At 39.0% G+C, this 16,449-nt stretch overlaps 1 protein-coding gene across 1 annotated transcript in view; it reads left to right on the plus strand.

Moving 5' to 3' along the window:
- The window catches only part of MYOM1 (myomesin 1), a 68,998-nt gene extending 64,425 nt beyond the window's left edge, over positions 1 to 4,573 (plus strand). The window contains exon 37 of the mRNA XM_010584853.1: positions 4,023 to 4,573. Coding sequence (XP_010583155.1) covers positions 4,023 to 4,316 — 294 coding nt within the window. The 3' untranslated portion in view covers positions 4,317 to 4,573. The remainder of the gene's footprint in view (positions 1 to 4,022) is intronic.
- Positions 4,574 to 16,449: the final 11,876 nt, after the last annotated feature.

The raw sequence follows: 16,449 nt of genomic DNA on the forward strand, positions 1-16,449 counted from the left end.
GTAGAAGACACAAAGAAACAAAGAATTTGCAGATTCTCAGCTAATAGTGCTTGTGCTTGGAGATGAGATTCTCATATTGCTTTGGCAGGGGATAAATTTGCATGATTAACAGTTTTAAGCTTTCTGCCAAAAGAGAGTTGATATGAAGTCGAGTATGAGCTCACTGAAGCAAAATGTGTAGTGTTTATAAAAAGGGAGTTTGTAAAAAATAGGTTGCAAAATCTTACCCAGACGCACATTGTCCTTGACAGTAAGGACATTTGTAATGTTTGAATAAGTGACTGAAAAACTCCCAGAACTCAAGACAAATATCCTTGACCTTATGTTTCTAGATTCAGTAGATGGTCGTTTCAAGAAATGAAGTAGGACAGAGAGTGATCAGGGAAAACTGCTTGTTCGGGTGGTATTGGCTGATCTGTCTGTTGTTTGCATATATGCTGGAGAGAGGGGAATGCAGTTCTCTGTTGTGTAATTCATGCAAATTGCACAATCATCAAGGATTTTGAAAAACAGTAAATGAGGTAGCAGAGGACTGGCAATTGCAAGCTTTGATTCTGAATACCAGTGCAGCCACAACTACAAAGTTATATGAACAGATTGGTATACCTAGATTGAACTTCCAAGCATACGCATATCTCAAACTTAAAAACACTGTGACTGTGATGCTATTTATTAGCTTTTTACATGTGATCTGAAGGATATGTGTGAGAACAAATGAACCAGTGTTTACCCAGTGTTAATCAAACAGTCTTCCAGATGGTCCAAGAGGCTTCCACTGATACACATAAATGCTCTTCAGCAGCGTGATACAATTGGAAAAGGCTAAGTGTCAGTTCATGTTAGGGAGGAATTTGATCTGACAGAGAATACTAGCATAAGTTTTGTGTACAGCTGGCCAAATTAACCTAAGTGTCTGTTTTAATGAAGGCCTGTAAGTGAGTAAGGGGGTTTTATTTTTAAAAGGAGAGGCTTAGGATTCTGACAGATGGGCACTTTCAGACCTAGAAGCAACATGTTACATCTTTCTGCCCACCAACTCCCCATTCTACACTTTTGGCAGGGGTAGGTGCTCTCATAGGCAGGCTGAAAGAAGTGACCAGGTTCCCCTGATTGAGCTGCTTCAATTCACTCACTGGCATCTTAGCCCAAACCACCCATGAATGTGAGTTTGTGCTAATATGCAAGAGGAACAGCAATACTTGAAATACAATGACCCATTTCCCTCTGCCACATGTACTACCTGACTCATGATAACCTGCAGTGAAAGGCAGAAAAGGTAATGGGGGAGCACAAAGAGTCTGGACTTGCAGCTGCTGGTTGCTCCAAGTGCAGATGCCTCAATGCCCCAGGTGTGGACTTGTTGTGGGAACTTCTGTGTGGAGCTCTGAAATACTGAGATACGGCTCAAAGAGATGGGATTTACTCACCCAGCATTTTTCAGATAGATCAGATTTCCTGATAAATTTCATTCACTAACCACAAGATCTAGACAGGTTTCCAGTCCTTTTCCCCACACCCCTGCCCCAGACAATCATCAGAGCCAGACAACTACTGGAAAAGGGGGATTATCTTGAAGGGAAAGGTGCATCTTCCCCACCAGAGTACAGGACACACTTTTTTTACCAGGATAAGGATTTCAGGTTGAATACAGCATTATAATCAGGGGTTTCAGTGAGTAATAAAGATATACATGAGCAAAGGCAATCTCCTGCCCAAAGAACAGAAAATCTGAAACAGATAGGTGCAGTTGCAGTGGCCAATCACTTCTCCTTGGCTAAGGCTCCATAATTATGGAATTACCTTCCAGAAAACCAAAGACCTCACCATCTACATAGTGAATGATAAGATATATCTCTGCACATTAGTAGCTGGAAAATAAATAATAAGAGTTGGGAACATCAAGAGGAGCACTGATGTCAAACAGGAGCTAGTGATGCAAGGTTAAGCAAAACACGGCTATTTTAAGGAATGATTTAGAAGGACAAAAAAGTCATCACTGCTGCTTGAATCTCTTTGAATTAAGGAGTACTGACACCACTTCAAATACGCAAGGTTTGCATGATGCCACTTATAGAGCTGTCTGGACATGGATGTCAGCTCATTAGCATCTTGGAGTGGCAGCTGGGGCCACTTGGTGGTGATCTCTTGCTTGCTAGAGAATCAGAAGACAATAAAGAAATACTGAGCACCTGAAGGGACCCATATGCAATGCCTGGCTGAGGCTGAGGGCATGTTTGTATCAAGAGAGATAAGGGGGGGGGGGGGAGGGAAAAACAATTTTTTTTCCCCTTGTTTTTCAAAAAGATGGACTGATATGACAATCAAAACCACATTCACGTTCACACCAGTGGGCTACGAAAGAAGGCAGTCAGCAGCCCCACACAGTCACCAGCTGTTGGTGCTGCAGGAAGTCAGATAGAGGCCATTTCCACTGTGCCATAACTTGCATGGCCATTTCCACCATGCCAACCTCTCACTTGGAATTTGCCTTTCCTTCAGTACCAAGAATTATGTGTTGTTGATGGAGGAAAGAATCCCCCCTCCCTTTTATTCTCACTTTGGTCCTTAGAGCACATGGGATTTATTTGTTTTTTATTTTGTTCTCAGAGGTACAAAAATCTTTCATTTTTATAGAGATATCCATTTTTTCTATCTGCTCCTTTCAACAGCCTTCTGGGTGTCTTTCTTCTGTCCCATCTTCCACCATCACACTACCAGATAAGAAGCAGAGAGGTGAAGGGAAGGCAGCCTGTAAATAGATTTCTTAGAGTAGATTTTTATCATGACAGCCTATAGAGCCAACAATGTGAGTGCTCTTCAGTTGTCTCTACTTTTGATGTGCTTTTATCAAGAGCCTTTAAAAAAAATGGAAGAGAAACTTGATTCCAGTCAAGTGGAGGCTTGTCCATTCCTTACATATGACTTAGTCCATTCCTAATGAACCACTGAAGACCATTTTCTCTGCAGTAAAAATTCTTCAATTTCCAATTGAGAAGTTAGATTCCACTTTGAATAACATTTTAAATTCAGACCAATGTACTATTTGATAGTTAGATATAAATAGATTCCTTCCTAATTAAAGGTCCAGAGAAAGGCCTATATACCACTGAAGTTTCATGTGAACGTTTTTCACATTTGAATCTCTATGTGATAGTCACTTTTGCAAACTCATTTGAGAAGATTCCCATGGCACTGTGACCAGAGTAGGGGATCTTTTATATGTATTGGTATCTCCCAAACATTAATTTCTCAGCTGACAACAAAAAAAGGAGGCCTGAACATTGTGTGCACAATAGACTTGCCAGCCTACAGAAAGTATCCAACTGCCAGTGATGTCTCCAACAACTGACTCTCTGGCATTGAAGATACTTCCTTCAGTCTGATGGGCCTGAATTCAGCCCTTAAGAACATTACCAACATCAAAGGGAAATACTTATACGAACACCAAAGAAAAGGTAAAGCCTGTATTGATTTCAGTTAAAAATAGTTTTACAGGAGTGCATAAAACAATTCAAGTCTGTTGGAAGACCTGTCAGGGCATAGTTTAAAAAGATTCTAAATTAAACAAAATATTCGAGGGGCACTTTGTTCTTAGTTATTTAAAAAGGCAGGCACACTATCTTTACTTCTGGGGTAAATATATAGTGAGCTTAACATGAACAAATCCATCCAACAATTCCTCAAATTCTCATTTCAGGTCTAACATATAAATGGAGATAATATCTAATTTTATATTAAACAATATGCATGGAGAAAGCTCTATTAATGATTATGAGAGTAGAGAAGAAGGTCCATAAAATATTGAAAGGTTTTAATGGTGGTTTTGAATTAACTGAGTTCCTTCTTTTCCTTTATGATACAGAAGACTGACAAAAATTATTGATTACTGATGATGATATGCATCCATTTACTAAAATCAGGAAGCTAAATAGGGAGTTGGAACATGTGGAGAGTCAGGCATCAAAAAACACAGCAAATATTTACTGAGTCTTACTTATAATCCTTTTGTACTTTTTCTATAGGCACTTAATCTTTCTTGCACTGTCTGGGGAGATCCTACCCCAGAGGTCTCATGGCTGAAGAATGAAAAACCATTTGTATCAGATGCTAATTGCACCCTGAAATTTGAATCTGGAAAAAACGTCAGCTTTACCATTTCTACTGTGTCCACACTTGACTCTGGGAAATACAGCATTGTGGTGAAGAACAAGTATGGCACAGAGACCAGCGACGTCACTGTAAGTGTGTTCATACCTGAGGAAGAGAGACAGTCTGAGCAAGAGAAAAAGAAAGAAGATAAGAAAACAAAAGTGTGAATTTAAGACTAGAAAACAGAAGTATGGGGAGATTTTGGATGATAGGCTGACATTATCTGTGTGTGTAAATGGCTTTCTGCTTTAGCAGGCAGCCTTGGATTTTTCCATTCACTTCACTTTTGCTTCTAATACACTTAATTGTGCCAGGGAAAACAGGGCCTTTCCTAAATATTATCTTACTGCTAACTTAACAGAACCTAGCTGTAGCATCTTCAGCCAGGCCAAATGCATGCTAGCTGTAAACAGAGGTCCACCATTTGACCCTATGCCATTTGATGCCATTCCTGGAGCATTTCACCCTACAACAAAAATGGAAAGGGTGAAGAATCATTTCAGTGGAGGCAACTGATGAGATAGATGGAAAGATGAAAAATGATTGAGGCATTTTTGAGCAGCAGGCTAGATTTGTTCCAACTTTGGTAAAGTAGCATAGATGGAATGTGTTAGAGAATTAAATCACGGAGAAATTAGAGCTGGTTTTTGTCTACATTAAGCCCCCTTTGTATTGCTGTGTTAACTTAGACAGGCCTTAATATGGATGTCATTTACATCCATAAATATTGTCTAATCTGCCCAATTGGGGTAAAAGTACTGTAACATAAATGAAAATTAGGCTTAGGAGGCCAGAATACTAATGTGTGTGTGTGTGTGTCTGCAAAAATGTACAAACTCTCCTCTATATTCACAAATAAACTGAATTCACGTCTTTCCTTCCATCACAAGCTCGTTTCACTGTGTCTTGTTTTACTAGTCACGGTTCTGGTAGTTGTGCACACTATCTTAGTCTCTCAATGCTTTCACCACTGTAATTACCTGCAGCTTCCCTCTAGATCCCTGTTAATCTTCACTGTTCATGACAAAACCCACAATGACATCTCTTCACACCTTTCTGTCCAGACCTTCACTACTTCACATCTCAACTCAACAAGGTATTTTTGCAAATTCAGGCACAGGAGTAGTCTCATGCGATTCAATGGACCTGCTCATGAATTTTGATTTAAGGGTGATTGATAGTGTCGTGGTTTAACCCCAGCCAGCAACTAAGCACCACGCAGCCGCTCACTCACTCCCCCCCATCCAGTGGGATGGGGGAGAAAATCAGGAAGAGAAGTAAAACTCCTGGGTTGAGATAAGAACGATTTAATAGAACAGAAAAGAAGAAACTAATAATGATAATGATAACACTAATAAAATGACAGCAGTAGTAATAAAAGGATTGAAATGTACAAATGATGCGCAGGGCAATTGCTCACCCCCCGCCGCCCGACACCCAGCCAGTCCCCGAGCGGCGAATCCCTGCCCCCCCACTTCCCAGTTCCTATACTAGACGGGACGTCCCATGGTATGGAATACACTGTTGGCCAGTTTGGGTCAGGTGCCCTGGCTGGGCATGAGAAGCTGAAAAATCCTTGACTATAGTCTAAACACTACTGAGCAACAACTGAAAACATCAGTGTTATCAACATTCTTCACATACTGAACTCAAAACATAGCACTGTACCAGCTACTAGGAAGACAGTTAACTACATCCCAGCTGAAACCAGGACAGATAGGTATTTTGTTAGACAGAGACCTCAGTTAATCTCATCCAAACTTAACACTGGAGGTCAGAAATAACATATTTTGTCAAGATCTTTTAAAGCTACAAAAAGAATCTTCACTGGAACTTAGAAAAAAATGTGGGTTTTTTTCAGATAAAAATGTTTCAGTCAAAAAACATTAGTTCAGATCTTTGAACACACTGACATAGATTAAAAACTACATGTCAACTATTTTACAATGCCACTGATTATTATTAGCTGAGGAAGAGCAACAGAATGTACATATATGTCCATCCTGCTGGACATATGTATGATATATACAGGGGATACAATATATATCCTATATGATCAGAAGCAGTTATCAGCCCAATTCCTAATTAGGAGAGCAATGTGCCAGATGAATAATCCTTTTCATTACTAGTCTCACAACAGCACAATTCTTCACACCAAAATCTGAAGATCTAACATATATATTTTCAGTATAAGCATGATCTGTGTGCACCTTTCACATACTTTCTCTTGTCATTTTTAGTTACTGTGACTGCAGAAATAGTGCTGTTTCCCAGGCACTCGTTTTGCTGCAGTATTGGCATTTCTGTGAGGATGCCACTAGTAAGCGCTGTACAGTTAATGCTCACTTAAACCCTTGCCACCTGAGGTTTTACTGTCGGCTAACATTAAAGGCAAAGTGGAAGCATGAGGGAATTCTTAATGGCTCAGGTAACAACAGATTCAACACAGTTATCAATGGTGAAAGTGGTGATTTTTTCAACTTTTAAATAGCTCTTTATCAGTTTCTACAAAGGGCTAATGATTATGATCTTAAACATTAAAAAACCCAGCCAGATTTAGATCAGATTTATGACCTACCAAAACACTTTAGCATGTGCTTAACTATATGCATGAATAGTACCACTGGTATAGATTTCACATCACAGGGATTTTTAACATGGAATTATGTAAAACTAATATGTTTTTAGCATTTCATGTAAATACTGTATGTGTTCTCACAGCCTTATCTTCTAAAATAGTTAAAACTCAAGTATCAGACTTGACATTATTGCAATTTTAAGGTTTAAGTGTGTGATTTTGTACATTAATGAATCAATACCTGTTATAAAAAAAGTTCAGACTATTTAGTCACAACAGCTGTGTACCAAACAGCTTAATTTTTAATTTTCAAAATATAATCATACCTGTAATTTGAGATACAGCAAGCTTTCTGAGTTTAAAGAACTCACATCATATTATTTGATAATTTTGCTTAGTATGAGATGAAGCCAATTCAAGGATGATAAGCAGGTCACTCCATCTTGGTCCCAGGACATACACCTTAAAAGCAAGTGTCACACCTCTTCCATCTTCCAGAGTGCAAACAAGAATATGAGTTGCTCTTGCCAATACCTGATAACTGATGTTTACTACTTAGCATATTTTTAATAATGATTGCATTTTGGCAGCAGTTAATTTCTACTACTTTATTTTCAAAAATCTGTCCTCCTGCCTCCCTCCTTTTGGCAGAACTGTGAGGGAATACAAGTGGGTTATCTCCCAGATAACAGGCTGGATTCTACTTCTCCTTGCTTTAGAAGATGTATGTGTCCCCGAAAGTTAGAGTAATAGCTGCTTCTAAATGTATTGCTGCCAGGGACTCAGTTATGGTGGTTCCAAACTGAATTTGTGATGCATCCACATTTCTCGCTTTTGCACTTTTTGTTCTTGCTTTGCTTCAGGTGATTGTGATTTCTGTGTCAGGACAGACTGACACAGTCCAAGGACAGGATCAAAATAATGTAACTGTATCTAAAAAGAAAAAAACAACAGCAAGCAAACAGAAGGAAGGGGAAAAGAAAGGTAAGAGCAGTTTCACCTTTGTGGTCTTCTACTCCAGTGAAAAAATTGTTAAACATTATGCAGTTAATATGTATGTGCCAATCAATATTTCTCAGGTCCCAATCAAGTTTACAGTATGTATGCTCTTAATCAACAACAAATGCAAAGTATGAATTGCCAGGTTAAACCTCAGTGAAAGAGATTTAAATCAACACTTTTAAATCACCTTTCCACTGGTCTGTGAATTCTCACCTTGGCTCACCTGGCTGATGAAATTTTTTAAAGCCTTAATAAACACTTTCAAATTTCTAAATGCAGATGAAAGACCCCCTAAGCATGGATACACATGCACAGATAGTGTTATTTTCCAAAGTGAGACTCATTTCAGTAGCTAGATGCTTGACACTTAACAACAAAAAAGGCCTTGCTAATTAAGGGACCCTAAATGCCAAAGTGTTTTAGAAAACCCTGATCGTAGAGCCACTATTTGAGATTAATCAATTATTCTCTCTTAGTTTTATGTCCATATTGAATGGTAAAGTTGGAATTATAAGTGACCATTTTTTTGTCCAATTTAGAGAAAGGATGGAAAATTAAAAGCTCTCTAGTGATTCAGCATTCTTGTATATTACAGATTTTTACTGTTCTTTTAGACTCTTAATATATATTGCTGCTTGGACATTGATTTATTCTTCACAATTACAACTCCCGCACATAGAACATTTTGGCTCCAAATAAGGCTTAAATTCCAACGTTACCAGAACATCTGTTTTACATGTTTTTGCCTAAGTATTTTTTTCTTTGTATTCAGGGTGTATACATGTTATATCATTGCTGACAGAATATTTTATACTCTTATTCCCCTCCCCTTTCTGCTCCTAAGGCAAAACAAATATTTAACTGCATTTCTTTCCTCTCTTGCCTTATTGGTATGGGTAGCCTAGACATTTCTGAGCAGTCCTGTAAATGAGATGACTTATGTAAGAAACAATTATTTCCATCTGTAAATGTTTTGCAGGTTCTACTCCTTAAGCTTTTTCATTAGAGACCATAAAGACTGAGGTTTGCTTTTGGCTCTGTAAAAAGCAGTAGTGTTATTTGTGATACTGAAACTCTTTATATGAGTATGGAAAGAGGAAAAGAATATGATAAGGTCATAACCAAAATGAAAGCAAAATCTTACTGTACATAACTCTATGTTGCTGAGCATTTCATTACTTCTCCTAAATCAGATTTTATTAAGCCACATGTAGAAGAAATTATTGCTACAGAAGACACACCTGATCCAAATGAAACCCCCCTTGTGGAAACAGAAAAGGATACCAAGAGCAACCAGCAAGCAGCAAAGAATGATGGAAAGGCAACAGCAGCAGAAATAGTTCCTCAGCCCACAGAAAGCTTGGATAGGCAGGGAAAGAAACCACTGGAAAAAAAGCCTTGAGTAAAACCTGCTGTTCTTGAATGAAGAATGTGATCTTGTTATGATCTGGATAATAAATTCAAGCTGAGATTTCATGGGTGGTAGACTAGCCATGATACTTTAACACAAAAGTTTATTAGTGTTTTTTTGTAACATTTGTAATACTTCATAACTTTAAATGCATAGTAGATGGGCACTTATGTCTCAGTACCAGATTAGCTGCACTGCAATAATTTCTAAGTATCTTAATAATGATCCATGTACTGACAAAGTGATTTTTAATTACTAAAAATGTCCATGATAAGCAGAGATTATTAGAGCAAATCCTGTCCAGAACTGACATATTTATGACTCTCTAAAAGAATGTTGATATCAGTTATGTGGATCTGTAAATTGATATTTGTAGGCCATCACAGCTTGAGGCAGACCCCGCTTACTTTCTTAAGGAAACCATACATACAGTCCTTTTAATGCCATGTGGGCTGTACTTTTCACCACGACCAGTTGGCCACAGGGGAAGATGTCCAGAAACAGAGCCATCTCCAATGGATGCAGGGGGGCAATAAGTAGGTTTTCTTTTGATCCAAGTTTCTTTCATGCAAACCTGTTTCATCAGGTGGATCAGGATGACATCTGGTCATTTCTTATCACTGAGACTCACACGATTGCTTTTCAGTCCTCTCCATTAATTCCCTCATGGCCACGGTGAGGTACTATGGATATAGCATTAACCCATAAAATATCAGCTGCCCCACATGCTCATTCCTCTCCACCCTTTTTGCTACAGCAATATTTCTACTTCCAAGACCTGCTAAACCTACTGTCCTCCTTCCCATCAGTGACTCAGCCCAACACTATCTCTTCTTCCCCTCACTAGGATCAGACTGGTTTCTTATAAGAGAGTGTAGTTTCACAGTCCCTGTAAGTGAGGAATAAATATAAACCAAGAATCTCTGCTTTAAATCATTACTGTGTTCATTCACATGTTTATGCACTGAGGGTATAAGAAAATGTGATTCATTTGTGGATGCTTAAGATACCTTGGAAGAAGCAGAGTTCAAGCTGAAAACCAAACCAACAAAAATAAAGGTCAGAATTTACTTTGTCAATATGCAAGCTGAGTTCAACTTTCAAGTGACCAGAAATTATTAAATACAAGAAATAAAAAGAAGATATTTTAATTACTAGGAAAATATTTTTATTTATTTCAACTCTTAAAGGGTTCAATCATTGGCTTTTTCCAGATGGGTTATTAATGAAAGATTACTGAACTCCGCTGATATTTCTAGGGTGTTATATCTATGACAAATGTGGAAATACTGAAAACACAAGAAATATCAGTTTCTAATCCATCCTTACAGAATTGTTAGCATAAGAAAACAATCTTAATAGTATGTAAATGTGTAACACCTGAGACACTGATATCTCCGATGGAAAGAAATCCATTTCCTTCCTAGTAGAATTCCAGCAGGGTTCTATTCAACTCTTTCTAAAACCAACAGAAAGATTCCTGCGGGAAGAAATACTAGAGAGATTGCTTATATGGAGGCAATTAGAGTAATAACATTTCTATAAACAAGGTAAAGGATTTAAATAATTTGGATGGCCCATTCTGAGTGACAGAAAGATGTAGGATGCAAACCAAAATATTGACTGCTACACAAAAACATGGGGGGAGAAACTTAAAATACAGACTGAACTACAACTAAAATCATCCTACTAGACTTAGGCACTGTTTGATGGGTAGAGCTTCATTTAGTTCTATGTGACATCTTGTTCTACATCTACGTATTATGGTTTAAATTAGCAGAAAACCGGAGTAGCCCAACAGCAAATGATGTAAGCGTAGGTCCCATACAGCAATGCAGTAAGAAGCATTTCCATGGTAAGAGTCTTTTAAAATGAGAATCTTAATACATGTAGATTCTGAGGTAACTTACAGAAAACGATAAATAGCTACAGATGTGCAATTACATCACTCTGCCAGAGAGTTACAGAGTCCGGCCTTTCAAAACGCTGCAAAGCTGCAGGTTGTTTCACACAACTCATAACTCCTCTCTGCCATGGCAGTTATTTCAACCTGCCTTACCTCTCTAAAAATCCATCACCTCTTACAGCTCCTTCGGGTTGGGAGCCTATCTCCCACAAACATCAACGGCAGTGTGTAAATTATATATAGAACAGATTGTACCACTGAGAGCCTGATGCAATTCCTGCAAAATGCCACCAGGGTTCTTTTCATTAGTTTTAATAGAAAACAAGCTCGATCTCAGAAGAATGTTCTAAAAATGTCCCAAATCTCAGATTACAAAGCCCATTTTGCTCACTGTGAAGCCAGTGGCAGATCTCTCTTTTGTGTCATTGTAGCAGAATCAGGTCTTAGCTTTTTGCTGAAAGAAAAATCAGTATTTTCCTGATACTTCAATCAAAACCTACTGGAAATACTTTTAAAAATTTAAACTATAATGCACTAGGGTTTAGGATCTTTTTTGTTAAATTTGGATGGTTCCTCAAAAAGATGGAAATGCAGTCACATCAGTATTGTTCTACTGGAAACTATTTGCTGTCCAGGAGCACAGTGTTGTTATGCATGGTAAATGAAATATACAAATAAACATACCAAAGATTAAAAAAACCCCAAACCTTAATTTTTGTCATTTTGATTATTTAAGCTGTAGTTGTTCACAAATCTATAACAAAATGTTGAAAATTAATATTAAACAGAATTGTTGAGTATATTAAAGTTTATTATGTTACCATGGTTGAATAATTTTTTTCTTGTAATCTAAATGTATAATTTATATTCTATTCTCCGTGATAACGATGAAAAACTGTTGCAGTGTCTGTCCATTACATGATGATAGAATGCAAATTATTTCTGAAGCAACAGAATCTCCTATCAAACACACAGAACCATTTGACTACGTTTAAAAGCAGACATGGTTGCAACGTTTATCTGAAGTGCCACTTTTGGATAGTATCTTCTTTCTCACCTACACGTTCCATTCCAGCATACATTACTCTTTATATTCAAATTTATAGCTCTATTATAAATTCATATTCTTGTGTTATAACAACTGTATTTAACAGCGTGGGAAAGTGTTGCATTAAGCTATATTATCTAATCACCTTCCAAAATTACAAAGGGTGATTTTTGAAGATGAAAGAAGATGTGAAAAATAGGCTTTGCCTTCCACTGTAGTGGAATTGTGATTCCAGGTGTCCTTGAGTTCTTCTGAGAATCAGTTCTGGATTTGTTAGCCAATTATTGAGGAAGATCTGTCTGTGGTCTGAGACTGACAAACCATAATTTGGTAATACAGAAAGGCATAATCTTTGAAGCAGCTAGTTGCAAGGTGAGATTATCCTTAAACTAGTGTAGGGTGGACTTCTGCTCTGTATACTCGAACAATAACTGTAAGGTCAATACATGAATGATATTCCATTTAAGCTGCACTTACACTGACCAGACAGACATCTGAAACAAATCTTTCCACCCAAGTTTTTTTGTCTTGCTAAAAGGACAATAAGCTTTAAGAACTGAAGTGAAATGTTGGCCTGGGGAAAAGAGCAACAAAAGCTATAAAGAGAAAAACGTTAAACTACTCCGTTCCACAAAAGCTTCTGGAGATGAAGGTACCGTGAGAAAGATGGTGAGGGGATTAGACTGATGGCAAGGAGAGGAAGGAAGGCACCAGATTTGCCTGCAATCTTCCACTGCCTTTTCCCCTTGTCTCATTTCCTATTTCATTATGTGAGATGTCTTTTCTGTAATCTTTCTCCTTCTGCACATTTTCAAATGCAACACCTTTCCTTCCCTCTTTCCCCACCTTGCATCTTCTACCCTCCATCCTATTTGACACAGTCATTTCCATTTACTGTTTCATCACTCATACTAACAGGAGCAGAATAAAGCCTCCTACTTAATTAGGCCATGATTTTGGCAAGGATAAGGAACCTCTTAACAGGAGGCCTGAAACCCTGTCTATTAGAAAATGGTTTGTGGAACACCTGATAATGATTGACAAAGAATGGAGAAATACTGCTCACATGAGACTTGATCTGAGTGTGCTGACTTAACCAAATATCCCAAACCTACAAACAAGTCCATCAACTACAGCAGGACTATCAGTGTGCTTAAATATTTTGGTGGCTCAGGGTACAGTTCCTTACAGCCTTGAATCCTTGCTATTAACTTTCCTCATTTTTTTCCAACTGTTAAATGGGATTAAAAAGATAAACTAAACTAAATTGTTACATCCTGTCATAATGTCATTCTGATCTCAGAGAACTTATTGAAATACTCCTGAGAGGACATGTGTTAGTCGTGACTAAGATGCAGAAATAAGCAGTCTCTGAGGTTTACTAGGGGTAAGACATAACAGAGTCTAAACAACAATTAAAAAAAAAAGTTTAAGGATATCCTGACTGCTGTAATATCAGCAGTGGTGATGGTGTATATGGAATAAAAGACTGATCCAAACAATGGTTTCTGGGTGCTGTATGCATACAAACAGGCAAAATGACATAACAATACCTCATCACTGATGTCAGCTTTTTTTGCCTTAAGTGGTCAAAGACTGGGGTTTTTTTAAACTGCTGTAACAACTAAACAAAAGGTCATTTTTTTCTTTCATCTACAAATGTCAGCATGTATGGCACTAGGTAACACGCTTTCAAATTATTTCCTCTCCGCCAAAAAAAAAAAAAAGTAAGCAGTTGTTCTCATCACACCCTCCCCTGTCCCTGACGGGGAAAATAACAGTGACCTTTGTGGTGAAAAGGCAAAATGAACGTAAATGAACTGGCAGGTTTCCTGTGGCCTGGGGGCCCTGATTTAACTACCAGTGAGTTATAGTTCAACAAGGACCGCAAATCATGCATAGATGTAGAGAGATTCTATCTACACCACTATGGTGTGTAAGCCCATGCGGTCAGAATGGAGACAAATCTCACTTGATACAGCTGTGGAAAATGCAAGCCATTTTTACAGCTTGATTATAATCTTCTATGTGTAAGTGCAAAAAGAGTAGAGAATACAAAAGGAAAATACTGAGGGCTGTCTACTTCTGTAGCCTTCCGATTGTCTAGAGATGACAATTTTGGCACGGAAAAGGCTACCTAAAGGGAAAACATCGTGTTTTCAAATAAATGCTTTTTAATCAGAAGTGCCTATTCCAGGTGTGAAATAGAACAGTATAACATATCAATTTGTTACCCCTTTTCAAGTAAAGATTTTTCTGCCACCTAAGAAGCTAGCCTGCTTTTGGATTAGGCTTAATTTAATAATAGGATCTATCTTAAAATTGATATTTGAGGACATATGATAGGTTTAGCCCCTACCTCCTACCTCCCTGTGAACCAGGCTGTCAAGTGTTGGAAAGGAGAATCTCCTCAACTAAAAAAATCACTTGCTGTTATGACCAACAAAGATCATGGGAACACAAGTAAAAATATTCTGTTATAGCAACCGCTAATGTGGTTACCCTCACGAACTAAGCAACTAAGATGCCAGATAAAGAAGTCAGTAAAGCAGGGAAATGATCTATTAGCTGAAGCACAGACTGCATGTTTGTGACAGATGTTATGCTAATGTGGCTAGGTAATTATTATTATGACATTATATTCAAATGGAAGGCCTCTTCAGAAAACTGCTGCAGCTGAAACAGGGTTGCACTGAAGGGTGGAAAATTGCTCCATTAGTCTGTATTGCATCCATATACCCTGAGTCCTGGAAAGTGTTCCAAAATTAACTCAGAATTTCTGACACAACAATAACATTATCAAAATGAGCAGGCGTGAAATCTGACTTTTCTTTCTTTTTACCTATGTATGGTGTAGTCACCCTATCCATGTAATTCTGTGTTTTTGTCTTCTTCCATGAACTCTTTCTTTAAAAATCCAGCCTGCATGTTATGCAGAGATAGATTTTTTTTTTTTTAGTTCCATGCTCAAAGGGATTTAAATATATTATTTGCAAATAAGCAAACTCACTGACTATAATCTTTTAGGCAGCTTGTCCCAGGAGGTACAGATGAATAAACAGATCTTATCTCTTTGTAGGACTGGTACAAAAGATTGTCAAGGATCTTTCTGGAGATACGTGGACTATCACAGTAAACTTTGTCTGCATACTACTTTGCATGCTAGCATGTCTTTTGGTCAGCTGCATTGAATTCTCTGTTAACTAGCCTGACTTCTTATGTGACAGTTATATAAAACCTATGTGAGAGCCCCAAATGGCTCTAACACCAAGTGGGGCAAGGCCAGCTTTTAACAAAGCTCTTGTCAACAGATTAGCAGACGAAAAAGTAATTGGTGGACAAATAAAAGTACAGTAAAATAAAGAAGTAACATGACTAGTGTTAGAACACTTAATTCACACTCGTGAAAACTAAATTGTATTTCCAATTATGCTACTTCTCCAAGTTGTTTGGGGTGAGAATATTATCCTGTTTTAGTACATATTATGTCTCAGTATCATCTGGGGCCTCTGGGCAATAGTGTGACTCAAGTAAATAACACATAATCAAGCCAAGTTCAACGAGCAGCAGTGTGAATCACAAAAGCAATGGGCAATGAAGCCGCTGAGCTGAAATAAATACCTGGGCTGCTGGACACGTTTTGATTTTGCAGTTCCACCCTTTCATTAAAAAAAAAAACAAAAAACAAAAAACAAAAACAACAAAACACCTTGGCACGTAACCTTCAAAAGAAGGATACAGTGACAGACGTATAAAGCGGCAAACGCCCGAACGCGGAGTTTCTTTTGCAACATCCCCGTCACGAGGTGTTAATTCTAAGACACAGCTCAGATTACGACTATAAATAGCTGCAGAGAGCACTTCCTCGCCATCTCCTCAGCCCCGCGCCTGAGGAAACGGGCGGCAACCGAGTCACCGCGGTAGGTAGCTGGGATGCGTCACGTCACCCAAGCCACGACCGCTCTGCGCTTGCGACACCAACACGGGGCCGGGCCGCCACCTCCCAACACCCGCCGAGAGGCTCTGCAGCGCCGGGGAAGCAGAGGAGGAGGAGGGCGGGCGAAGAAGGCAAGGCCGGGGGTGACTGCCTCAGCAAGGCCGCGGTCGTCACAGTCTCTGCTCCTCTGTCCCGCTTCGCTGGCGCCGGTCAAAACGCCCGCAGCCACCTCCTGCCCCACACGGCGCAAGTTACGCGGGACCGGTGGCGCTGCCGACCCCGCTGCCCCCACCCCAGCACAGCACAGGGCAGCAGCGACGTGCGCCCCGCCGCCCGCCCCGTGCACGCGCGTCCTTCCCCCTCCCCTGCGTCGCCCCAGGGTCACGTGGCGCCCGGGGCGAGGCGGGACCGCGCCGCT

The sequence above is a fragment of the Haliaeetus leucocephalus genome, unplaced genomic scaffold (genome assembly GCF_000737465.1).
Source record: "Haliaeetus leucocephalus isolate CR32 unplaced genomic scaffold, Haliaeetus_leucocephalus-4.0 Scaffold1007, whole genome shotgun sequence".
Classification (NCBI taxonomy): Eukaryota; Metazoa; Chordata; class Aves; order Accipitriformes; family Accipitridae; genus Haliaeetus; species Haliaeetus leucocephalus.